We start from the raw sequence: 27,189 nt of genomic DNA, 5'->3' as shown, positions 1-27,189 counted from the left end.
TCCTTAACTATTAAAGTAATTCGACTATTTAAAACATGCATACAGATCAGCCCTGGGCACTTATAAACCGCTGGCGTATTAGAGATTAAATAGTTTAGACAAAAATTGTTCTTTATAGTTAAAAGCACATAAAAAAGCGATGTTCATCTACAAATAAGGAGTTTTGTGGTCATCATGTTTATTTTATTTCAGTTTATTCAGTGACATGTCGTTTTGGTGGCTTACTCTCTTTCACAATATTGACATGATCATGATATCTCCAAGTGTTCAATATAGCTTGCTTAATACATTACAGAGCATTTTTGATGAGATGTTGTCAGTAAAAATGAAAAGAGAAAATGCAAAAAGAACAGTTTGATCAAAATATGTCTTTATAGATTTTTTCTCCCTCTGCCACGGTTTGAACTCTTGAACATTGTTTTTTAATTATCATATTTTAATTACCTTCAAAACACTGTTCTCCAAACAATGTGTGTGTGTGTGTGTGTGTGTGTGTGTGTGTATATATATATACTCTCTCTCACACACACACACACATACATACATCTGTATATATCTTATATCACAGTGAAGTAAGATTTGTTACCAACAGTTAATAATTTAAATTCTGTGTTATATGATCACAGCTAAGAGGCAAAATAATGTGTTTGTGCAAAAGCAAAGAAAGGCCTGAAATTTCTCAATGGAAAATCAGGCCAGAGGATTGGAGAGGAGAAGAGAAGAGAGTGGGACAGGCCTAATTACCCTCTTGCCAGTTCTGTTGCTCCTTGCTAGCTTTTTTATTCACAACTGACTTCAAGGTTCCACCTGTCAATTTAATTTATGACTGTTTTAATCTGAATGTTCCTCACTGACCCAGAGGTCTCTATGTTCTGTTACATATTAAAAAGAAGAACATATGAATAGTAGTGATATAAATGCGACATTTTACAAGATGTTTTGTCATTAATGGGATTGGATTAATGGCAGTGTCCTGAAGCCATACACATCTCTCGTGTTACATATAGTTTTTTATTTATACATTGATGTCCACAACAACAGCAATTTATACGTTTGCTTCTGTATATCTGTGTGTGTATATGTGTGTTTGTGTATGCATGCACATGTATACATATTCCTCTTGTTCTTGATGACCTGATGACTCACTGTTTCTCACGTGTCTAATTTATGCTAACATTAGGATTGGGCTCACAAGGCTGCAACCTGAAGTTACACCCAAGTTTCACACCTGCATGCATTCAGCCATAAATTTGCTATCCCAGATTAAAGCATAAAACTGTTTTATATAGCCCAAGGCCTCTGGCTTTTGTTATAAAACAATTTTTGGGCTCTATCTGTGTTAATGGGCCAGTGTGTAGCTGCTGGAATAATCACAGATCGGGGAAGCAAATTTTCACAGCTGCCCCGCTAACTGAGCCGAGATGGAGAGAATTAAATCCCAGGATGAGCTCCACAGACATTTGCCAAGGAGGGAGAAACTCTGATTTCTTCTTCTCAAATCCACTTTGCTCCTTTCTTTCCTTTTTTCCCTTCCTCCCTCCTCCACTCTGGTGGGAATAGGGACGAGGGATTATCCTCACTTGGCCGAGCAAGAGTTGGAGAAGTCTGGGAGCTTGAGACTTCTGGGACAGCATTGTACAAGGACTGTGGCTGTGTGTGTATGTGTGTGTCTATGAGTATGAGAGATAAGGTTGAAGTGCCGCAATTTTAAACAGATAGTATGCAAGATTGGGGTACACTCTGATGATGACAGCATTTCTGCCAAGCCAGAATGAGTGTTGGGGTCTTTGAATTATTAAATAGAATCAGTAGTACAGATGTTTGCTGCTTCCGTCTTTATTATGTCAATTTGCATATACTCCAGAATGTTATGAAGAGTGATCAGATGAATTGCAGTGTTCATGAAAATGAACTTAATCTCCCCAAAAAAACATTTCCACTGTATTTCAGCCCTGCCACAAAAGGACCTGCTGAGATAATTTCAGTGATCCTCTCATTAACACAAGTAAGAGCAGTGACAAGCACAAGGCTGGAGATCATTCTGTCTGAGTTAGAATTGCAGACTGGATGCTTTAAATGGAGGGCGATGCTTGAAATCATTGTTCTTCCTCTGTTAACCATGGTTACCTGCAAGGAAACATGTGCAGTGATCATTGTTTTGCATAAAAAGAATATTGCTGCTACTAAATCAACCATTAATCAGAGCATCAAAAACTTCAAGGAGTTTAAGTGTTGTGAAGAAAGCTTCAGGTTACCCAAGAAAGTCCAGCAAGCACCAAGACCGTCTCCTAAAGATGATTCAGCTACGGCATTGGGATGCCACCAGTACAGAGCTTGCTCAGGAATGGCAGCATGCAGGTGTAGGTGTATCTGCATGTACATTGAGGTGATGACTTTTGCTGGATGTCCTGGTGTCAAGAAGGGCAGCAAAGAAGCCACTTCTCTCCAAGAAAAACATCAAGGACAGACTGATATTCTGCAAAAAAGTACAGGGGGCATTCTGAGACCATTCATGTGTGGGGCTGCTTCTTATCTAAGGGAGTGGGGTCACTTTTGCCTAAGTTTTGACTAAGAACACAGCCAAGAATGGTTTCTAAACATCTTCCAACAGCAACTTCTCCCAATCATCCAAGAACATTTGGGTGAAGAACAATGCATTTTCCAGCATGATAAAGGACAAAGTGATGACTAAGTGGCTCAGGGAACAAAACATTGAAACTTTGGGTCCATGACCAAGAAACTCCCCGGAACTTAATCCAAATGAGAACTTGTGGTCAATCCTCAAGAGATGGGTGGACAAACAAAAAAAACACACAAATTCTGACAAATTCCAGGCACTGATTATGAAGGTTACAATCAGTCAGGATTTGGCCCAGAAGTCGATTGAAAGTGAAGTGAATATCATTGCGAAACACTGCATCACAGCACACAGTGAGACAACAATATGTGTCCTCTGCTTTTAACCATCGCCCTTAGTGAGCAGTGGGCAGCCATGGGAGCAGTGTGTGGGGACTATGCTTTGCTCAGTGGCACCTCAGTGCTACCTTGGTGGATCAGGATTCAAACTGGCAACCCCTATTTGCATAAACTTGTATTTTTCAATAAAAGCCTTTGAAACTTAAAAAAATGCTTAAAATTAGAATTCTATAAACCACAGAAACAACTGACAAAAAGATCTAAAACACTGAAGCAGCAAACTTTGTGAAAAACAGTATTTGTGTCATTCTCAAAATGTTTGGCCACAGTAGGTGACATGGTGGCACAGTTGTCTGGGAGTCCCTTAGCTTGGATCTTTCAGAGCTATTCAGGGTTCTTTTCAGTGTTCAAAGAATGTGTCATGTTTAGGCAAGAACATGGAGGACATTTTTGCATAGCTTTCACAAAACAGGGACACCAAAAAGTCAGTTCATGACAGCAGGCCATGTTAGATCTTGAAAATTCATTCACTTGACTTTCATGTACTGCATGATGATGATAAGGGCGTCTGGTAAATGCTCTAAAACGATTCTGAATAACGTGTTTTGGTGCTCCTAGTTTGTGCCCCCTAGTGGTGGTTATGCTATTATCACTTCTGAATCAAGTTACATATCATTCACATTCATCAGCATAATGTGAAAGAAAGATAAATCAAATATACATTTTACCTTTTTTAAATTGTGCATTTGAGAAGGAAATATTTTCTGCCACATCCAGATGCCCACTTTATCCCTACAGTGTTCCTCTGGTTTTCTCAACATAGGAAACCAGATATCATTAGTGTTTCTTTTTTTAAATAACACACACTTCAAGATAAATCCCACATGCAGGGATCAGGGACAGGTCCTGCATGGAGCCCCTGTGATGCTGACGGAATGGGGTCGGGTACTTAGGTGGTGTGGGACAGGGGAGGCTGGTCTGGGCCTTGTGTTGATTGGTGACTGTGATGCCCACATGGACCTGGACGTACCTACCACAGGGTCCACATCCAATACAGATGTTGGGTACATATAGTGTTAAACATTTAAACATATTTTAGATATATTAGACATTTATTTAGACACCATGTTTGTTGTTGTTGGAAGGCTGGATCCTTTGCACTCCACTGAAACCAATGTAAATGCTGTATGGAGTTATCATTGTGGATGGTGCAGGTTGATACATTTGAAATAGATGCAGTCTACCTATGGATATCTTGTAATCCATTTGTTTTTACAAAAAATGTGTAGTACAAGCACTTTCCGCTTCATTTACTGTAGTAAATATATCGTTACTACTAGTTTTAAATAGTAACCTACGTCACAACATTTTCATATGATTGAATGCCAAATGAAGGGTTATATATACATAATCATCTGTGAAATTAGAAATGTATGAATTGATCCTTCAATTTGAGTCTTCCCCTGTCCCCATTTTTTTTTTTGCTCTTTTTTTTTTTTTGGGGGGGGGGCGATTATAGTGTGTTTAACTCAGTCTCACTTTTATTTTTTTATCGCTGTGTTCTTTTTAAATAAATGAGCTCTTTTAACACTTCCTCCTAGCTGTGCAGTGTACACTCTGACCTGTTTTCTCTGCTCGACTCAGCTGCCCTTCCATCAATTCCGTTTCATTTCCGGTACTCAGCTACTCAACACATATTGGCGGTACAACTTGGCTCTGTTTAGCAGAGCTTTATATAATTCATGGGCCATCGGGTACTGCTGCAGGATTAGATTTAGGCAGCAAGTGGTTTCCTGGTGTGTCTGACTGACGGTAATATTCATGCAAAGCTATGCATATAAAAGAGATCCTCTGTGGATATGTCGTGTTTTTGCCGACGTGAAGTGATGACAGTTGTCAGAAGTGTTGTGAGTCTGTGAGAAAATCTTCCCTACAAGTCACGATGTGCTCACACTGAGAGTATATTTCGGTAACACCGAAGAGAGGGATGGATGCAGGAGCAGTGGAGCTCAGTCAGAGTGAATCACAAATCTGTTTTCAAATGCACGCATGCAAGCATGGAAACCTGACTACATTTTCTGCTGGGTGGCAAATTAAGGTGAAAATAATCCTGTCCGACTGACTGACATTTTCTTACATATCAGCTATACAGTGATGCTGACAGTGAAGTCCTGTGAAGGGGGTATCTTCCTGGAAGACCTCACACGCTGCACATCAGCACAAAGACCATGCCAAAGCAAATAACATGGCAACAGCATGTGTGCTCTCTCTTTGCTCATATTCCTTCCATTTGTCATCTGTTGTATTTGTATACAGCCACTTTTTCTGTAAAGCTATCTGAAATGCCTATTGCAGGTTCCCCATTCTTGCCTCTTCATTAGAAACCAAAGGACATTTCGACAACTTTACTGGAGTAGCAAAATAATAAAAAATGGCCCTAGTTTGATCTGTATTTGTGCACTGATTTCAATCTACAACCCACCCTAAGCTGATTAAGAATTTATTCGCTCTTCTTTGATATCCATAAATCCATTTCAGCCAAAATGCCACTTAAATATTTTATGATTGTGTGGGAACAGTGGTTACTGGCTTGATAACAGGGTTGGCTTATGGATAAAGTAAATATCAGAGTGTCGCTCAGCTTTGTGAATGTGGCTCCAGCTAAGTAAATGTTGCTAAGTATAGAACTTTATAGTAAGTTTTCATAATGCTGGCCCTTTCTGTGAATGATTTGCATCTCGTTGTCCTCTGGGATGGCTCCTCAGCAGCCACATGTGATATCTCATGTGTCGTTTCATGTGGCTTGCAGGGCCCAGAATCCTTCATTAGTCAATGTCACATTGACAGCCACATTATCATTTGCTTTTTGTCACATTCCACATGGAAAATATGGGTCACAGCACAGGTTCACACAATTTCACAGTTCCCCCTGGAAAAATTGACTCTTAAAAAACCCACCAGCCACAGGGATCAAGCTCATAACCCTTTGGTTAAAGGTTTGTTGCCACAGCCAGTGGTATCCTAAGAATGACTAATTACTGAATTTAATCACTTCCCATTTAAGCAGATCTTTTGAAAATCACTTGTGTTTAGTATGGTTTTTAGATCTCTGCATGACTTGTAAGGGTTCACTGAAAAAACACTCCTTTAACTATTTTAATTGTGCCTGGAACAGAAGCAAGCGGTTTCTTTTCTAGATAATCTAACTGAAAAATACATTCTTTGCCTTAATTATACCTTTTTCTTGGAAAAAAAATTCTTCATATATACTTGAAGGTTTCCAGCTGATGCATAATTCTGAGAAAGACCCAGCAGGCAGCCAATGACAATCTCCTGTCTGACGCTTCTGCAGTAATTTCCTGCCACCTACTGTGGGAGACGCAATTAGGGTCTGTGCCTCGTCTGTGCATTGCATTAAATGTAAATTTCTTTTGTACCTTACTCTGAAAATAATTAAATGATAATGTATTTGAACAGACAATGTCCCAAAATAATCCTGCATTACTTAGATTGGCTAATGCATTAATATAAGTTTGGGATGGGAAGGATGTTCAGAAATCAGATCATCCTTCAGAATGCTGCATAAAAAACATTAATATTGGCTCTAATTAAGTGAAAAATAGGTTTCAACATTGTCTGTACTGGCATGTTTTTTTCGTGGAACTGGAGCAGTGGCTCTGTATGTCCAGCTGGTGGTGCTGCAGGGTAATGTTGCACTGCATTGCATCAGACTTTACTGCATTGTCAGTCTCTACTGAACACTTGTAACAAATATGTTCTTTAGAGTAGAAATTTGTTAAAACATGTTGTTTAGTTTATGCTTTATTTGTGAGAGAAGAGATTTTATTAATTTAATGAATAGTAGGAAGGGATAAAATGAGTTATTCCCAATAAGCACTGTCTGTGTGTGTGTGTGTGTGTGTGTGTGTGTGTCACTGACCATGATTTAGAGTCCAGCCTGCTTTAGCGATAAAATGTGAGGTCCGTTTGCTGCATCAGTGGGAGCTGTAAATCCACCAGTACTCAAGCTGAGAGCGTGGTCAGCATAGTAGAGCTGCATGCGGGTAAAACTGAGAACTGTGGAACTGTGGAGCAGACCGAGAGATTTGGAGAAGCGTCCAAATAGGAAAACTATCTGATCACGCTGAGTTAAGCCTGGGGCTTTGGGTGCCATTTAAATCGGGATCACGCAGGGCGCTGGGGTCACCTGTTGTTTTGTTTAATCCTCACCACACAGCCAGTCCATTCATATCCAATCCTAGCATAAGCTGTCAGTTGAGCAGGATCTGAGAAAATTTTAGTCTGTGCACTCACACCATGTCATCTAACAATAGCATACACACTATAGCAGTGCAGGCAACTGTAGTTGAATGAGAGCAAGATGGACACTCCGGTCAGGCATTGTCATGGCGACCGTGCACTCCAGGAGGTGACAGCTGAGGGGGTTGGGAGAAGGGTGGGACTATATACTCCTGCTGCGCCCCGTCTGCCTGATCTCTAACAAACCCCCATAAAGCCCTCGTCCCCTCCCCCTACCAAAATCAACCCCCCCATACACACACAGACAAACAAACAGCATTCTCTCATCTTGCTCAGGAAAGGCCAGCAGGGAAAACAACAGGTCACCATTTAGGAGCTGTGCCCCCGGCCTTGAGCCCTCACTGCAAGCATGGCCAGCCCATATGGCCACAATATTAAACCTGCAGCAGCCAGAGAGGGCAGAAAGAGAGAAGCAGAAAGTAAAGAGTGAAATGTTTCCTACATTTATCTTCTCAAACGTTTACAGTATTACATAAACTTGGTTCCTGCTGGTTCAAATAAGAACCTTGGACTGAAGAATTTTGGTACAAAGTAGCATACATATGAAAGCACCACTACACATTTGCAGGTCCATGTGGAGACATATTCTCCAATAAACTAGGCCTGGAGTGTAACACAAGCTCCACAAACAGTCAAAATAAAAACAAACTTCAAACCAATACAGAGTATACAAAATATACTGCATTCAACATAGTCCAGTGTAATAAAAGACAACAATTTAATGTATGGATTCTGAAACGAAATAATTGCTGTAAAATTGTGAAATATTTTGCTCCTAGGAAGCCGAGCTCAGACGGGAATCTTCTAGAAGCAGACTGTTGGACTCTGTGTTTGATGACCTACGGTTGCACGCCTCTTATTATTTATTCAAGATGCTATGTCTGAGCTTTTCTTTAAGGAGTGCATTCTGCACTACTGCACTCATGCCAGTGATGTAAAGCCTGATGATCAATAGCGCTTTAGACATTTATTAGACTGTACAGATGCCCGGAGCCAGAATGGAAAAGTCTGATTTTTTTTTCCAGCGTGGTTTCTCAGCAATACAAAAGTGCTGCTCGGCTAAGAGACGTTCCATAATTCGTGAAGCAGTTTTTCGGCCTTGGTGCAGTTGAACGCTGCAGCCACCAGCAGCATTAGCAACACAGTGTTAAATAACAGAGGTGCTGTCCGTGGTCCTGAAACAGCACATAGCCAGTTGGATCCACTTATGCTTTCCTGTTCATTTAGGTGATATCCTGTGTCTTTCAACTTTCCATGCATGAAGCACAAACCCAGGAAACACCTACCTAATGTTCACAAAGTGCGGTGCAAAAGAACACTGGGGGAAATGCTGACGCTACTGATTCCAGTGGCATGGCATGGCATGGCGTGTCGCGCGATGCTCCACATTAATTAAAGATGCAGATAAATGCTCCCATCACTCTTTACGCTTGCTCAGCTGTGACGCCTGCCAATGTGTGAGACATATTGATAAAGTGTAGTCTTCTGAGGCCTGTCTGGAGCACGGCGGTGCTACATTTCTGGAAGATGCAGCCGTTATGGATGGCAGCGTTACTCCATCATTGCTATGAAATCTATCATACAGAGCAAACATAAACAAGTGCAGTAAACCTCCTCTGCACACATGAGCGCATGAACAATGAACTAAATATATCTGGGAAAAAAATATTATTTATATAATATTTTGTTGTAACAAAAAAAGAGTGCACACAGATTTCCATGCTGCACCTCTCTTATATATATTCAGTTTGCACTCGTTTGTTGTTACTACAGTGCAGGCATGAGGGGAAACTGCAGTGGTCATCATGACTTGGTCCATCACAGGACTATTAGATTATCCCTGTACAGTCTGCTTTTAATCCTCTCAACCAAAGCCACTCATTTATCTTGTTAGAGAGCTCTCTCGATCCTTCTCTCTCTCTTTCTCTCTCTTGTCTACCCCCTCCCTCTTTTTATCCCCTCTCTGTCTGTCTATCTGTCTGTCTCCCTCCCTTCCCCTTTTCCTTGCTAGTTTCTGTAGTCATCATTCCGTGAGACTCACTCAACCTTCGCTCAGCTCTGCCCTAGACCTTTTCATCTCAGTTTGTCCCACTCTCTCACAAATCTGCTCCATTGTGCTCAACCCCCCCCCCACCCCATAAACTACATCCTTTCTTTTTTTCCATTCTGTCCTGCAGCCTCCCACCATCCTCCTGCTTGTGTTTAAAATAGATAAACTCTCACTCTCTCCCCCATCCCTGTTTCTCTAATAACACTTGAGGAGGGGGGCTTGAGTAAACAGCAAGCGTCATTCTGTATGCATGTCTGTGTGTGTGTGTTTATCTGTTCACATAATGCTTATTTACTGTATGTTGATGTTCACCTCCTCTGGTTTTTTTTTTTCCTACATGCAATCAGGCTTCCTATCTGCTCCCTCACAGGACCACACACTTCCATCTTGTGCGAATGTACCTCATTTGATATATTTTCAGACAAAGACCCCTACTGGAACTGAAATGGCATAATTTGCTGATTCCATATACATAGGCACTGAGGTCCATTAATCATCACCATAAAATGCCATAACTCTCAGACACTGGTATATTCCGAGGCAATTCCTGCCCTTTACGAGCTGTTCCTAGCCTGAACTGCCTGTACCAGACCATTAAAGCACACAGTTCTGTCACTGTCAGCTGAGGAAGAGCAGGTGTCCCCCTCCTCCCAGAGCTCCCCGTGGCAGAGAGCCAGACGTTCACCGAGCTCAATCCTATTTACCAGAAATGAAATTAGGGCACACCACGCACTGCTACTCTTTGCGAAGGCCACTGTTTTCCACTGTCTTTTGGGCAGTGCTCAAATCGCAACCCGCAACAGAGGAGGTTTCCACTTTCACTAGCCTGACTAAGAAACAGAAAGTTTTCCAATATATTGTTTGCTGAAGACATTCAGGGCCACTGGTTGAGTCGGTGCTGAGAGATAAATCTGTGAGCAGGATGTGGGTCGTAACCATGGCACCGGCGACTTAAACAGAGTACCTGGGTTCACGTAGTGACAAGGGCGAAGGACGGGGCAGAAAGGTTGAGAATCCTATCTGGCTCCATCGAAGCCACAGAGCCCTCATTTAAATAACAAACAAAAATAGCATGAACCTTAGAAAAACCATAAAGGCTTCTTCATGAATTCTCATGAAGAAAAGATTACCATCCATTGATGTCCTCAGAGACTGAAAGTACATATTTAGATATGTATTTAGATAAGTATTTTCCATATTAAAAAACGTACATAATTGCGGTTTAATGTGAATGGAATTATGCATCAGATTCTACAATATCCATATCTTTAGCAGCCTGTATAATCGGGAAAAGTTAGTGAAATGAATCCTGTACCCAGACCATTATATCAAAGCATCAGAAGCAGTCAAATGCAGAGAAAATGCAGAAATGCTGAGTGCAATTAACAGCAATTTCTGCCACTGCGAACAGAGAAAATGCAAATTTGAAGAATAAGCTCCTGTGTTTTTCACTGTCTGGTGCTTTGTTGAAGACTTGTACACACATGTAGGCTCATTCACACCTCTCTTCCCAAAGTGCTGTGGGCAGATACATGTGAAAAAGCTCATTTGTGGGGAAAGGGTGGAAAGGCAAGGGGCAGATCTAGCAACATGCGGTGGTGCCTGTATCCAGTCTGGAGGGGGGTTAATTAAAGCAGCAAAATTTTATTGATCTCAGCCTCTGGGCCCTCCAGGCTTTTTCCACCCAGCTATCATTACTGAATAAAACTGTCTCTCTCTGGGGTACCGTCCTGCATCCGTGTGCATATGCGTGTGTGCGTCTGAAGAAAAGGTCCCTGCAGGGTGCTGTTCATTAAATCTCAGCTACTGTGCTTGTGCAGGTCCCATCACTGCAAAAGTGAGACAATGCAAATGGGCAGAAACAAATCCCATCCCACTGAGTCTAAAGCAGCTAAAGGTTGCCTCTAAAGCACAGACTCTCCAGATGGTCCCGACCATCACAATTTCTCTCATAGCTGTAGAGTAATTTAAACCTAACTCTGCAGCTTTGTGATATTATATTCAAGAACATGTGAGGAATACTGACGAAATTAAAAAAATATATCTTTCAAATCCCTGCTTTATACTATTGCCTAAACCACCTGCACAGTAAAGGGGCCAATTAAATCCTCAGTAGTTGCATCTTCTGCTCGTTAATTCACAACGGTGCGAATTCAGGTGGGGTGAAGTGGTCTATCTTCCAATTAAACCAGCCTGAATGTGGAAAGGTTTGTGCTCTTCATGCTAGAATGGTGGAAGGGATTAAGAACGTTCAACTGGTCAAAGGTTGGAACTCCCCTTCCCTGCCCCCCACACGCTTTCCCAGTGCGACATTACTGACGGATTTCAGTTAATGGCATTTGATCTATTCCAGTCGCAGTGGCAGCTCAGCCAAGTGTTAAATAGCCTGTGCTGTAGGAGAACGTTTTCAACATGGTGTCGCAACAACACTGGCAGGGAGGTGAGGTCAGAATGAGACAGTTTTGCATTGCTCTCCTTTTTTAATTGAACGGGAAGTGTCTACCCTCACAGCAATTCCTTTAAAGTCGTGTCCTGCACATTATCGATCCCACGTTACTTGGACACTCCAGTGACGTTCAGCTGCACATGCCTTGTCCTCACATTCCGTTTGCGCTTAGGTACGCCTGCCTCATAGGTAAACTTGTGTTTTTGCAGGCCAGTCATTATTATTTTAGGAGTGTGCTCATTCTCAACACAGCAGCAACAGCAGTGGGATGTTGGTGCCGTCCCTCGACCAATTCTAGCGGGGCTCCAGCTGGCCCACTAACACCAGCACCGGCACTACACCCATCCATGAAAGATGAGTTGTTCTTACCTCAGATATTAATGTGCACAGATAACGTTAAAAAAAATTGTGCTGCTGTCCCGCTGTGGAATTTGTGTGACAAAAACCGACTTTTCAAAGATGTCTATCTGCACATATTGACATATTAATGTCAACATTATATCAGAAACTATTTTATTTTTGTACGTAGGTTACAACATTCAAGAAGTTATTTAGCATTATTTAGCTACCGCTGAAAATGTTTAGGGTCAATTTTATAAATGTCCTTCCTCTTCCTTGCATGAGTGGACACCTCATTCCATCGGAATTCCAGACTAATTGTTACTGTTTTAAACAGTTTGATGTCTTTTTAATGCATTAAAATAATAAAATACACCAAAAACGGACCATAGATGTAACAATAAATAATAATAAAAAAGCTGAATAAAAGCAGCGGCCGTGCCCGAACAAGACGGCGTCTCGCGCTCCGGTGACGGTGACGCGCCGGCCAGGGAAGGGGGCGGAGCCAGGGCTGCGCCGCGCCGCGCCGAGCCGCGCCAGTCAGCCACCGTCAGCCACGGTACCACCGGCAGCGCGCGGACGGCGTCGACACCGGCAATCCGAGCCCGAGCCTGGACGCGCCCGCGGAGGGTGAACAGCGCGTCCTCGTCCTTCCGGCACCGGCGTCCGCAGCCGTTCGGCCTCGTCTCCGTTTTCCGTCCCCGCCGTCGCGGCCGAGTCGCGATGACGAAGCCGCTGCTGCCGCTGCGGACCCTCTGAACCGGCGACTCGGGACCATGGGCACTCGCCTCTGCTTCTGGCCACCAACTCATAAGTGTCACAAATGGATGAAGAAATAGACACCCGCAAGATCAACAACAGCTTCCTGCGCGACCACAACTATGCCACCGAAGGTATTTACCGGGACCGGGTTGCTGGGCAGGTTTCCGTACCTGCGCACAGCCCATTAACCGTGGCGTTGACGTGACGCCGCAGCGACTAAAGTGCGACCGCTTCCGTGGGTGCCGTGGAACGGGACAGATGAACGCGTGCGTGGCGTATGGACACAGCATCCAGATGATTTATGATGATTGATTCCCTAGTTTTAAATGGCCTTTTTTTATTATTTCCGGGACTGCATGCTGTGCTGGTCATGAATAGTTGAAGGGAAGGTGTAATTGTTGCGTGTAGGGAGGGGTCCGTGGGAATTTTTTAAGCCGTGGGGTTAGATGAATGATGAACGGCCTGGTCTCACCGCAGCCATGGCCAAGGTGGGGAGGAGAGGAACAGAAGAGGGACAAATCGGAGATCGAGATGAATCCCGGCCGGACAGATGTGACAGTTCTGCGCGTGACTCGTGACGTCGTCCAGGCAAAGTGGAAACCAATAAAAACTGTGTCAAATAAAAAAGGAAATAATGGCAGTGTCATCCGGGCTCTGCATCATGCACGGCAGTTCATCCGATATAAAAATGCCGGGGCTTTGTGCGATGAAGTTCGAAGGGACCCCTCCCTCTGCACCCCCCCACCCCCACCCCACCCCCCCGGCTCGTATGTGGTGCAGTGAACAGAGGTGGCCAAAAAGCACTCCGCTCCGCCACAATCGCCGCGGACAGGATGTACTGTAGAGGCATTAGGACGGGGGGGGGCGGGAGAAAGTGGGATTGGGGTGCAGACCTCGGTCCGAGCGCGCGGGATAAGTGCGTTTAAACCCCGCCGGAGAGACCGGCCACGAAATCCTCTTTACCGAGACTAGAGAGGATTGTGCAGAAGTCGACATCAACGCACAACGAACTCAACGCTTTCTGTTTTGCCCGTTTATGTTTAATCGGTGCCCCAAATCCGATGTAGGGCGACGAGGTCGCTGCCACCGGTCTGCCGCCTCCATTCCTGCCGATCGGGGACTTTGCATAAATTGCCACGGGTTAGAGGTTGTGATTTCGAGCCGTGAGCCTCCTTATTTCATGGCAGCTCGGTTCTCATTTCAGTTTGGTTAATCGGGCAACGCCGCAGTGATTAATTAGCTGGAAAACGACTCATGTACAAACAATAAGGAGAGGACAGAAGCAACCTGAGCTTCATACTGCAAGCATTTCCATTTATAATGGAAAAAATCCATCTCGCACACACTCACACACACACACATCACCCTGGTAACAGCTATCCCAGCATTCCTAGCAGCGTTTTTTTTCCCAGTGTGAGACTTGGGAGGTTAGAAGGGCTGCACCCAAACCACCAGCTTCATTATAAGGTCAGGTTGATACGTGTTTCTGTGTGAATGAACGCCCTTTACCCATTGACCTAAAGACACCCCCCCCCCACACACACACACATTCCCATTCTCTCTCACACACACCTCTCACGAGATTACAGTCTAGTATACCCCCAACCTTCACCACACCCGTTCGCTCACCCTAGACCATGCATTGTAAATAATTTAAGCGCCTTTACAGATCGGTCATGGTTTTCATGATATTTATAGATAGATTTATAACACTACACACTATATTGTGTGCCAAATTTAACACCAGAATTTCTTAAACAGGATTGCCTTAATGATGCATGCAAGTTGTATTCACAAAAATTACAGAAAGTACTGTGTGTAATATGTGTAAAATGGTTAGTATTCAGTCAGTGGGGCAGTTATCAGATTATCCTAAATGGTCTGTATTTATATATATCTCTTCTCTCAGGGGGGGTGAATGCTTAGCTCTTACAGGGGAACCTCCTGCCAGTCCTGACGTCATGAGGGTAAATGCATGCGAATGTTTGCAGGGTGGATGTGCGTAATTGTGACTGCCACCCTCATCTTGAGAGGATGCCACTGCGTTTTTGACAATCAGCTGAATAAATGATGACCCATGCATTTTTTAAATGCCTCCTAATGCACTGGTGTTTTCCTGCCCAACAAGGCCAGTGGTCCGTGAAGCATCCGCTCGAGTCGAACCCCGGTTGCGGTTCTTTTTACGATCCAGTCGATCGATAGCAAAGCCTCCCTCGGCTAATAAGCAGATGGCTGTTATGTAGCGAGACTTTACACAGATCCCAGAAAGACAAACAACACCAAATAAATGTGCTGGAGCATCTAATCCTGCCTGATTAAACTTCAAGAACGGATTGGACAGAGGCCTGGACACCAGGCCTGACCTATGGCTCGTCTCCGGGGGGGAAAAAGCCTAACAGGATTTTCGCCCGTCTGCAGCAGAAAGGAAGAGGACTCATTCGAGTCGACCTCAGGCTCGAGGTGGGGATTAGTTGTGAGTGAATGCATGGTGGGGCAGAGAGAGAAGCTGTAACACACGGGGGAAGCCCCCCCACCCCTCTGTACCCACCCCTAATCAGATCCCAGGCCTTTAGAGCCTCACCCCCCCTTCCTCCCCAGACACAGGCGGCTTCCCGCACGTTGGCTGGCAGAGGCGGAGATTTCAGGATTTCCGAGGCCTGAAGCTCTTAAGGCAGAAATATACTTGCTGTTAACTACGCACGTGTGTACGTATGCGCAGCTGCGGTCGTGTCCTGCATTCTTTGTGTTGGTTTTTGGGCACACACTCAAAATTAACAGAAAGTATAAGGATACGTACACAGACGCCATACCTGCATAATGTTATAGGGGCAGTGTCGCGAGATCTGCTCGCAACCAATGAGTATTTTAAGATACAGGTTGATACTTATTGATTCATTATGTTTGCAGACTGGACACTGACTCCTGGTGGTAAGGAGTACACACTACAGATTATTATGACGCACGGTATGGATGCAAGTATAGCAACACAAACGTTAACAGCGTAACTGTACGGATAAGCATACGTAGCACACAGCAAGTACATTTCTGGCTTTACAGAGTGGCCTGAACACCGATCGCAGGCCTAGGTTTTATCTGTCCATGAACGGGAACAGTCGAAATGTACCATAAATTTCACACGTACCCTGTCTCTGGGGCTGAATGTCAGTGCTGGGCAAGTGGGGGTTTGGATCGTCTGCAGCTGACAGAGACCCATGCGGGGAACCACAGCCGAGCTGCTGCAGCAGACCGAAATAGGGTTGGCTCCTCTGGGATGCAGTGGAAGTTCAAAGGGAAGGAGAAAAGGAGAAAGGGGGGGGGCTGGTTCAGATGATAAATAAAGCACGATACAAGTTGTTATCAGGCGAGGAGCAAGAATATTTTTTGGGGGGGGGGGGGGGGGGGGGGGGTGACCTAAAAAAAGATGATTTCATGCAGAAGCAGAGCAACGTCTGTCTTTTGACCGTGTGGGGGAATTATGGTAATGTAAAAAGTCGGGCATGTGCTGGATTCCCCAGGATTAAGATGGCATATGCCGGTTCGTCTAATGTAGTGCTTTCATTGGTGAAGGCTTAAGAAGTAAAATGGTACGTTTGAATATTCATGCTTTTGGGCTGTTTCGCATGTTTACACTCGTCATTGGGGCAGCATATGCTTTGCCGTGGATAGCTTTGTGCGCCCCGTGGACGTCTGTCCTCCCTTTGGAATTGCTCTGTGTTTACAAGAGAGTGAACGTGCATTTGCATACGCTTGACACTAATTGGGTTGTGCTTGAGTCAAGGTGTGTGGACGTAAGAGAGTTAAGAGTGTGTGACTGTGGTGGAGACACATCTGCCCCATCCCTTGGGCACTAAACGCTTGTGCGTTTTGCCTTTTCATCTCTGTCCTGTGCTTCAGGCCCATGGTACTGCTTAGTTTAGATGTTACATTTGTCATTCGCTTCATCCCTTAATCTGATTGGCATCGGGGTCACTCTATTTGTCTGCCTGGAGTGAGCTGAGTTTGTGGCCACCATTTATTATATCTTTATACAACTTGAGACTGGACAATGATGATTACCGGTGACAATGGTGATCTTCTGTCAGTCTGAATACCAAATTACAGCTGACCATGATCATAAAGCAACTACGCTGTCAATTAATCACACACTGCTGATGTCACCCAACTGTGGGACAAGCAGTTATTCAATATAGGCTTGGTTTCAGTCACATGTAGTAAAAGATTTTACAATTTGCCTATTGCAATTTTGGTTCCTCATTTCAATATTCTTTTATGGTACTGTGAAGATATGGGTCCAATTGGGAGGTGTAACATCATAATCGGCATTTAGAAAGACGTGAAATTGGCCATTGGTAAATGCAACGCTCATTAGTTTTTCTGGAAAGGTCATACAGATGGTCCCCGTCTTCAGAGCTGATTTCAGTGACTGACAGTGCATCTGTGTTAGAGGGGACCCTACCCTTTCTTGACCCCAGTAAGCTTTTTTGAATAAATAAAAAAGGAAGCTAATACCAATGAAACCAAGCAAAGGACCAGATTTTACCTGTTCAACAGGAAGGCCTTGAACATGTTCAGAGCATTGCGGCCCTTTGTCCTGTCATGTTATTAAAGCATCCTCCCTCCGAGCCATTGCTTTCTTCAGGAAGTGTGTGTCAGGGAAAGTGACCATTGTTTAGCCTTTTGTACTGCAGCAGGGACCGTTGAAATTGCAGGTTCTCCTGACCTGTTCATTGTATCCCTGGAGACAACAGGGTTGAACAATAGCAGCTGTTTATAGCTTCTGCATGAAGTGAAATGTACTTTCAGCTTTAGCTTGTGAAACGGTAGTCTTAACCCCATTGGTAGTCTTAACCCCATTTTATTCATGATTTTGAATCTCTGGGGGAGTTTTTTCAGTTGTTACAAGGGTATTAGTGTAGACAGGGAAGTCTGAACATCGTCTGTTATCTCAAAAGATCAAATCCACAGCACTGGGATTTTATAAATCTTGCATGGTTTGTAATCTAAATATGCAAGAGCATTGGAATGTTTTGTACAAAATAAAATGCAAATGTAATTAACATTTTTTAAAATTGGGAGTCCCGATGCAGTGCATGACCAAAGCAACATCAAAGTTTGTGACATGATTGTGACTTTGCTTGATCAGATATATTATTTTTTGTTTAGTTAGGAGTATTAACCATGTACAGGCATACAGAATGTAGTGTGTGTATGGGGGGGGGTGATTACTTTGCTGATCCTGTCATGTGACGTGACCATGACACCAAGTTGAGTTAATGTGGTCATTTCCATGGGGAACTGTGAAAAGGAATATTGATGATTTTTTTGGGAAGGGTATGCCAGGCATATTCCCTGCGCCAGAGACTCTTGTGCAGACTCATTAAAAGCAATTTGCTGACACCGCCATTCCTATGCATCCACCCACTGGTTTGCGCAGGCTACATTGCCAGTACCGAGATTCTCTCCTCCACACCTTTCACTTCCTTTATCACCCTCCTTCAGTGCGGCACCCCCAGCCGATTTCTCCCCACCAAGCCTCTGTGACGCTCTGTCAGCACTAACGGCCTGCCCTCGAATCCCTACAGATCCTGGCTGTCCGCCAGCTATATCTGCATTGAGGCTGAATGGTGAAAATGAGAAATGCTTCAGACGTTCCCGAACACCAGCGGGCCACTTTCCCAGTACTGGAGAACGGTGGAATAAAATTAAGATTTTATTTCTGATCTTTTCTGTGCACCCAGAGGGCAGGGATGAACCCACAAATGTTTCCCATCACTGACCATTACAGGTCAAAAGGGAAAGTGATTGCATTCCCTTCCAGTCCAGTAGAGGTGATGGCCAGCACCTTTTCAAAAAACACTAGACTATTAATCTAAATCACCATAGCAACCCTTATGTGACTTCTGCTGTTTATATTTTAGCACTGCAGGTTTACCTATGCCAGATTAACATGCTATGAAGGCTGTTTTAAGGTTATGTTGATGATTGGCATTATCGTGCAAAGGGAGTAGGCTGTGTAGGGATGGCAGATAATCAATAATATTGATTTTTTTTTTTATCATTTTTTTTCAACTATTGATTCTCATTTATACCTTTTCATGCTGCTTTATGGTAACATTGTTTTGAGTCTTTAACCCATTAAAACACTGTTGTTAATCTGTCCTTTCAGCACAGTTGTGATGATTACCAAAAGCTCTGAAGTACTGTGATGGTTCAAGAGGACTTATGGATGCAAGAGTAGGAATACTGTCTATTAAATGAGAAAATAGTTTGGGAAAGGTAGCTCAAGGCCTCTTTGGATGTGAGTGAAAATTATTACAGTATTCAAATGGCATTTGAAGCAGCTTTGTTCTGAATTTTTTGAGCATGAAAATGTCATGGTTGTCACTGTCTTAGTGGCTGATTGACTTGTTTGTTCTTAGCTGTTCAGTCATGTGGTTAAAAATACAGAGCCTTTCAGCCTACATAAAAGATTTGAATGATGGCAGATGGTAATTGAACCTCTGACACATCGCTTATTGTCTGTCTGAATATTTCTGATCATAATCAAGTGCCGCAAATGATTATGTGGGAAAATTAAATCAGACATAACCGCCCCGGCCTATTAACCTTCTCTTGTACTTTCTATTCCTACCACAAAGGTTGTTTGTGTCAGATGTCTATATTTGTAGAAGGATAAGATTAGTTCCTGGATTACTCCTTCTTTAGTTTTTGTTACAATGCCTGTGAAAAGACACTCAGAAACAAAGCATCAAATCAATGGCAGTAATAAACATTTCGTGGCAAATGAAGATGCAATGCCAACGGGATCAAAAACCTATGTTGTGTTTTATTCTCACGTTATAATTAAAATAATTGTATGGCTCAGCCTATGAACTAACATGAAGGCAAAAGTCTGTCCAGCAATTAACAAGACATCACCGCATGATTACATTTTTTCCCAATTACCAGGGCCGAGCTTCGCTGCTCTCATCCTGTTTGCTTATTTAATTTCAGGAGCTGCCGCCGCTGCTGATGCTCCTCTGCCTGTAGCAGGGTTAATTACACCAGCTAAAGAGCCCCCACCTGTCAGGTGCAGGTGAACGTGGCTATTAGCATAACCTGCACACTGCCTGTCACCCTGCTGGAAACGGTTCACATCGTGATGGGAACATTGTAGTAGTGTTATCACAGTATTGTGATCCACTTGCTGTGTCTCCTGCAAAGTATGCATCCACTTAAATTCTCATCAGTCTATAACATTAATGTCTTGATACAGAGGAAATTTTAATAATTATTGGGCTGGCATTCATTACCATTGGGCACAAATGTTTGGAACTGCCTCCTTCATACACACACACACACACACACACACACACACACACACAGAGGTAGGGGTTTATATGTGAGCAAATAAGTTTCCACATGCCATCTGTCACAATAAACTTTGACGGATACCTGCAATCATCCCTCATCTCCATTTACACAATCACTCACACACTTACTCATACTGTATACCTTGGTGGTGTGGTGGCAAAAAGGCAAATAAGAAATGCAGGCAGATTAGAGCTGCTGGTGGGGGGCTGGCAGACATTGGGTGTAATGGAGACAGATCGAGGCTTTGTCGCTACCTAGAGGCTTCGCCGTAAGGGCTGGTGGTGGTGGAGCGATTATGATGAGCCACTTTATAGCCAGGATCATTAATAAACACCAGATGTCTTTCACATTCTCTATAGGTCTCCTTGTCCAAAAATTAGAATGAATAATATTTGAATTTCTGATAAGAACATGAGCTCCCGAGTTCTAATTCTGATACACTTCCGATGTCCGACCCTTCCTGTTTGCATATGTACCCTCCCGGGCCTTATTTATGTACTTTTACCAGCCACATCACCCCTCCCCCAGCCTCAGTATATGCCTACAATACCCAGTTCAGCAAAAATATTCCACCCCTGCACCCAGAGTCTTTACGCACAGCAGTCCCACACTGTCAGCATCCACCGCTTCCAGAAAAAGCTGCAGATCGGGTCCTGGCATCCTACAAAAGAGAGCAAGGGCCACCGAGGGCGCAGATGACCTGGGGGAACAGAGAGTGCTAGAGGGGCGTCGGCTGAGCGTTCTGCAGTACGGGTTGCAGTTATTCCAGATGGGCGATATGCTTCAGCTGCCAGGGGGAAGTGTGATTTATTGCCTGTGCATTTGGCAGGCCGGGAATCGCAGTGGCTGACATCCGCGGTGCTACAATGCAGTGAAGGCATGTTTAAAGCGCACCACTCACCAGCAGGTAGATGTTGTCTCTCGGGCCAAGCAAGCCCGAAATTACACAAGAGCCAACATGTTCATCTGACAGTAGCAGCCTGGAGACCTGAATGATATCTTCAGCACACTCAGATGCTTCGCTGCACTGCATGCATGCACACAGCTGTGAATAAATATTCCGATAGATACCAGCACAAAAGCTGGCTGTGAAGCAAGCTAAGCTTGAAATTGCAGAAAATATTGGAAAATACACATTGATCAATTAAAAATGAATGGTCTCTGGTTATTTAACATTTTCTTCATATGTGCGGTTTTTGCCTGAGGCGGAAAAATGCATGGGTCCAGCGTTGCCCAGCAGTGCACGATTAATTTTTTTGTCCATGAGAGAACTCTCTGCTGCTTTCAGGCTGAGGGCTAAGTAAATTGCTCCATCAGTCCATGTTTTAAACAATATATTTTAGTTGTGGTTGGGATGATATTAAGGTGCTGTTAATGTCTATAGTCCATACAATATGATAAAAGTTGTAATGATTTGCTAAGGTAGCAAATTTTATATTTAATTGAAAAGCTAGATATTTTAAATGGAAAGATTTCACCCAAACCTATCTGGTTAGGTTCTTTTAATTTACAAAGAAATTGTAAAAAAAATGTACAAACATTTTTACAGTGATCTTGTTTTTTTTACTAGGATGATTGAACATTAGAGTTATTGCTACATCATTGTCAGGACATAAAACCTTGGCCAATGAATGCTTATTCTTAAGATTTTCCATTAACTGCAATCATCCTACAATTTAAACTAAATGCAATGCACACAGATACACATGAACACAAGTTTATTTCCTGGCCAGAAAGCGCATGTCCTCAGGCATGTGACCCCACTGACACAACAGTGCATTGTGGGTAAGCAGAGGTCAAACTCTGACAAACGGTGCATGGCTCTCGCAGTAGGAGCTTTGGCTGGTGGTAATCTCAGCGGATGCTGTAGACCAGGGAGCAGGAGAGATGGGCTTGTTATTGACTCGACCACGGCAACTACTGCTGGCAAGCAAAACAACCCCCCCCCCCCAGCCGCTTTATCGGTTTTATTCATGAAAAGAAATATTTTAGCAGGCCCCCTCGGGGCACATTCATTACTCCGAGAGAAAATCCTCTGTGCTGGCTGTTGCTCTGTAAAGTGAAGAATGGTTTGGTCGAGAGTGGGGGATGGGGGTTGGAGGGGGGGTTGCACAGTTTGGCTGATTTAGTAATTCAGACGACATGTTTTATTGTTGACATTAGCATACGACATGTCCAGTCTGTGACATAAAAGCCATTTGTGCCCATATGAAATTCAGTGATATGTTTCAAGGCATTTGGCAATGATCATAATGATATTTTACAGATACAGACAAAAAACATCACATTTTATATTTTGCATCGCATGCTGACATCAATATGATTTGTGGCACATTTTGCAGTCATATGTATTGGCCTGTGATTTTTAATTTTTTTTTTTTTTTTTTTACATATTCACAGGTAACTTCTAGCTTTTTATGTTACAGAATGGCTGACCTGTGAAATTAAATAAAGTGTCTGAGTGAGTAATTTCATGTGGAATACTAAACAGGCAATGGCACAGACTTTTGATCTTTTGTTCTGGAAGGAAAAAGACCAAAATAGAGTCAGTGTCTGAGGGAGGAAGAAACAGAATGTGCTAGTTCATTACCAGCCTCAATCTGAATAAGCACATCCCTTGTCCTTTCATCTCCTCTATGATGTTGGGCTGGTGTGATGCTCTGCTGTATCAGTTAGAGACCACCTTAGTCCCCAGGGGCATTCCAAATACCCAGCATCCTCTGATCTGCTCTTTAACCCTGGCTGCTCAGTCTGCCTCACTTTGCCTTGATGGAGCTATTTAGTGGGCGTTATGTTCATGTTGTGAATATGGTAGTAATCGCCATGACACCTTTCCCCCAGATAAAGCAGATTAGAAAGCGGACTGGCACTGAACGCTCAGCATTTTCACATCCCTGTCTAATGCATCCACTCAGTTCCAGACCCGGAACCGATGAATTCTGGGTTTATCGGGGCTGTCGCTGCCCCCTCTGACCAATCCATGGCGGCTAATTGAATACCAATCAAAGTGGGGTGATACGTGCGGCAGGGCAGTGGCTGTAGGGGATCTGCGTCAGGGATCAAACTGCGCTTTGGGTTATTAATAGCCCAGAGAGGGAATTACGACGCGCTGTCAATGCCAGGGGCAGGGCGTGGGATTAGCATCCTCGCTTAAGCTGTTTACCGGGGGCCAGCCCTGCCCTGAGCCAGCAGAGGAGCAAGGAACGCTCTGCCGGTCACGCTATTTTCATCCTCACTGTCTCAGTGTCACCCACGAGGACAGGATTCCAAAACCTACTCCAGCTAGCATAAGTGCAGTATTCTGCACAGAAAGTTCTGAAAGCCCTGAATGTGTGCTTGACATGAGATTATCAAATGTGCAGAATAAATCAGGCAGCTGGCACAGATTGGGCACTGATGACTGTTGTTATCTCTTCAGGTATGATGTGATGATGTGGTATTACAGTGGGCCACTGGTAGCTGGGTTGTAATTCACTGAAACACATGCATCACGTTGTGGCAAGGAAGATAGCGCTGTACCCTCAAACGTCCAAGGTTGTGGGTTCGAATCAGTGTGGGGTTTGCACTCTCTCCTCCTGCTACCCATGCACACCATGCACAATTTGGTGACTCCAAATTGGCTGTAGGTGTGAGGGCCCCTCGGAGGGGCTGTAATCATCATTATTTCCATGTCATGAATATGACAGCTGCCAATTGCAAGTACCAGGCATGACAATTGCTTAAAAACATTAAGCATTACAGGTAAATATTTCATTTAAAGGATGATGGCTTTAGATAATGGCGCAATTACTCATGTGAATTGCACATTGGAATACTCGAGAGGAGCACTTTATCACTTACAACTGATTTATCACCATTTATATTTACTCTCTCCATTTATCCACTCGCTGTTTGTTTCCTGCATTTTGTCCAAGCAATTATGCACCAAGACCAGCATGAATGATGCTGACAGTTGTTCACACCCGGGTAATCAACGCAATTAACTCATTTTTCTTTCATAAGGGAAACATAATGAACTGTCATGTTAAATTCTTGCAAGATAACACTGGATCGTCCTGACAAAAATGCAAGCAAATTAAATGCACAGAAGAAGCACATTAGGTGCGGTCAAGATTAATAATAATTCATATAGATTGTGTGAGGGAAACTATTTTCAGCAGAATGTCTGTGGTCACACAGGGACAATTTTCAATTCTGTAGAAGTTCATTCCATTTAAAGAGTCGATTGAGTCGATGATCAGTTTACATGTCCGACCGTAAGACATATTCAAGATCAAAGATGTGCCTGAGGGCCGGCTTGCTAATGACCATTCCTAATGGCACCGTTGGCACTGGAATGTGGTAATTAAAACGTAAATAGTTAAAAGCAAAATCTTTACAACACAACGAAAAGGGAAGTTCGAGTGCAGCTGCCTATAATGAGTGTCCATCACTAGACCATTTTATATCGCGTGTATTCACATCTGTATTGCAGACCAGATTAAAATTGATTGACATGACACAAGTTAACACAGGCATGTCCCAATAACCAGCAGTTAACGTGCAGCAGGATTCGCCCACATTACGCCGACTTGCTTCGTTTCTTTTTCAACCACAACAATGTGCAAAAGTAGTGCAATGTTGTCAACATTAAATCAAACTCTCAGACATCACTTGATGTGATTTGCTGTAAACTTTGGAAGACATTTGATTGACATTTAGAAAAAAAACACATTTGTGAATCGAACGCCATCAAGAAAGTAAAAGAAGATAGGAAGTTAAAAATAACAATAAAAAATGTAATAATAAAAAATATATAAATAAATGTAAGGGTATTCATGAATATATATGGTGGTTTGTAAATGCAAACCACCAAATTACTGCACTTACATTTGTGCATCACGTAAATTATTATTTTTTGAGTCGAGAAATGCATTTGTAAATGGTGTTACATTTATTTCTAAGTAATAAATTATGTTTATGAATCTTTTTATATTTGTTGCTGAATCAAGAAATATATTTGTGATGTTTATTCATGAATTTGGAAACTAAACTATCTCCATAATAGGCAGCCACCAGGGCGATTATCCACAAAGTCAATCCTTGTGACGCATGTAAATTTTGGTAGGATCAGGTAGGGACTGACCTTAATCTCTACCACTTGCAGGTATTACATCCGTTTGAGGCCCCACCCCTATTCCTTTCACCTGAAACAGGATTTAAACAACTGGCTTCGGGCAGAATTACAGTCTCCCATCTGTGCTATGCAAAAGTCCAAATTTATTGCTCAGTCATGTTTACAAAGAATTCCCAGATGGGAAGGCGATTATCTCAAAGTCGCATATAGTACTATTTTTTTTTTTATTTCCTGTGCCTGGTGTTTCATGCAGTTGGACTGCAGTTAGACCTTCATAGGCTCATTTTGTCTCCTGTAGTCCCAGCTCATCTCAATCTCAGGCTTCATTGTGGGTGTAATGTATTCGTTTGACTGCTCCGTCAAATAATTCCTGCCCTCTCCAACTTTGTTCCGTGCTGCCCTCCCTCTGCACCTCAATTCCAGCCACAGTCACATCGACCCCTCTCGGCATTCAAGCCCTTCTAATTTTAGCCACTCATCTGGTTCTGGTGGTGTGTTGGTGAGGAGGAAGAGTGATCCAATTTCCTTCACAATCAGGAGTGGACGAGGACACTCCGGCGCCTCTGCTCCCTCCGTTCGGGGGCGTATGTTTACTGATTGGGTGAGGACCGGTGGGGTCGCAATGATGGGGGTTGTGATGAGCGTATTCTACCTCAGCCTACAGGCTTTATTGGGTGAGATGAATTTCTGTGACCAGGAGCTCACTGGGCTGAGTGGCATGGTGACCTCTGAGCCCAGACTCGTGACTGGCTTTGTGATTTAGTTTCTCCCCTGACTATACTATTCGTAGGTGTCAAATGCATAGTCTCACACACACACACACACACACACACACACACAGACACAAGCGATGACAGAAATTGGGCATTTCTTTCACAAGTACGAATGGAACAGTAAACAGATACAACAGTAAATTGTAAGGCTTACATAAGTGCATTATTATTATGCTCACATCAGTATATAGTATTGACATATTGATGTCTTCATTAGTACACTACAGTTCAATAGTTTAGCATCATTTAGACAATTATCAAATACCGTCAAATGGAGCAAAACTCATTTCCAGATGTTGTCAATATTGTAAATGACTAAGGTAACTGAGGTATATGAAAATAAATATCTCCATAGATGTAGAAAGGCCCATTATCAGCGACAATTAGTCTTGGGTTCTAGTGGAATGCTGTGTTCACTAATGCTGTAAAAGCTTCATTGATTTTTTTTGAAAACCCCTTTGCAATTATCCCAGTACAGCTGATTAAAGAAGCTGACTGGCCATCTTCAGATGTGTTTGACTACATATATTACAGTGACATTTTATGATATTTTCTTTTCAAGCTCATGGAAAACAGAAGGAAAAAAATGCCTGCTGAATGAATAAATAAATGCAAATATGGCATAAGGAGCAGAGTCTAGTCAAATGTCACAGTCACAGAATCAATGTTAGCCGCAGCATAGAAAATAGACATCCAGTCCTACAGGAATGGTGGTGCTATCATCTGTCATTATCCAGTCTTCCATTTAAGCACAGAAACACAGATCTATGACATCAATGATCTTTTTTTCTTATCACGTCTGAGGCCGCACACCAGTATTGAACCCTAGAATTAATTCCAGCAGAGAGGTGGCGGGTGGAAGGTGGAAGGCGGGTGTCTCGGCTCTTTGTCTCGGCAGCAGGGAGTCTCATCGCCCAGGCGACAGTCAGCGATGATGGCTGTCTGCAGCGTCCCTTTCTTCTCCCGCCTCTAACGCGTGATGGGGAACAAAGCCCTGGCATCTCTCACTCATACGAGTGCCACCATTAATTAGCCTTTCTTTTTCAGGGACTCAGATATGTAATGTGTTAATAACGGGGATGTGGGGGAGGGGGAGCAGGGCTGCAGCCTTTGG

The 27,189-nt window shown here is 43.3% G+C and overlaps 1 protein-coding gene and 1 long non-coding RNA gene across 3 annotated transcripts in view; one reads left to right on the top strand and one right to left on the bottom strand.

Moving 5' to 3' along the window:
* Positions 1 to 27,189, top strand: part of ppp2r2bb (protein phosphatase 2, regulatory subunit B, beta b) — a 65,122-nt gene that overhangs the window by 14,831 nt on the left and 23,102 nt on the right. Inside the window, exon 1 of one of the 2 annotated variants that reach the window (XM_028982290.1) lies at positions 12,582 to 12,964. The exons of the other annotated variant lie outside the window; for it this stretch is intronic. Coding sequence (XP_028838123.1) covers positions 12,895 to 12,964 — 70 coding nt within the window. The 5' untranslated portion in view covers positions 12,582 to 12,894. Of the gene's footprint in view, positions 1 to 12,581; positions 12,965 to 27,189 lie in introns of those variants that run through there. 2 annotated transcript variants of the gene reach the window in all.
* Positions 2,082 to 7,233, bottom strand: LOC114791829 (uncharacterized). Its single transcript, XR_003750047.1, has 3 exons — positions 6,857 to 7,233; positions 2,256 to 2,476; positions 2,082 to 2,127 (listed from the first exon to the last, which is right to left on the bottom strand). It is a non-coding gene; the product is annotated as an uncharacterized LOC114791829 (long non-coding RNA).

Source organism: Denticeps clupeoides, chromosome 6, assembly GCF_900700375.1.
Source record: "Denticeps clupeoides chromosome 6, fDenClu1.1, whole genome shotgun sequence".
Lineage (NCBI taxonomy): Eukaryota > Metazoa > Chordata > Actinopteri > Clupeiformes > Denticipitidae > Denticeps > Denticeps clupeoides.
This window is presented reverse-complemented; position numbering and strand designations above follow the sequence as displayed.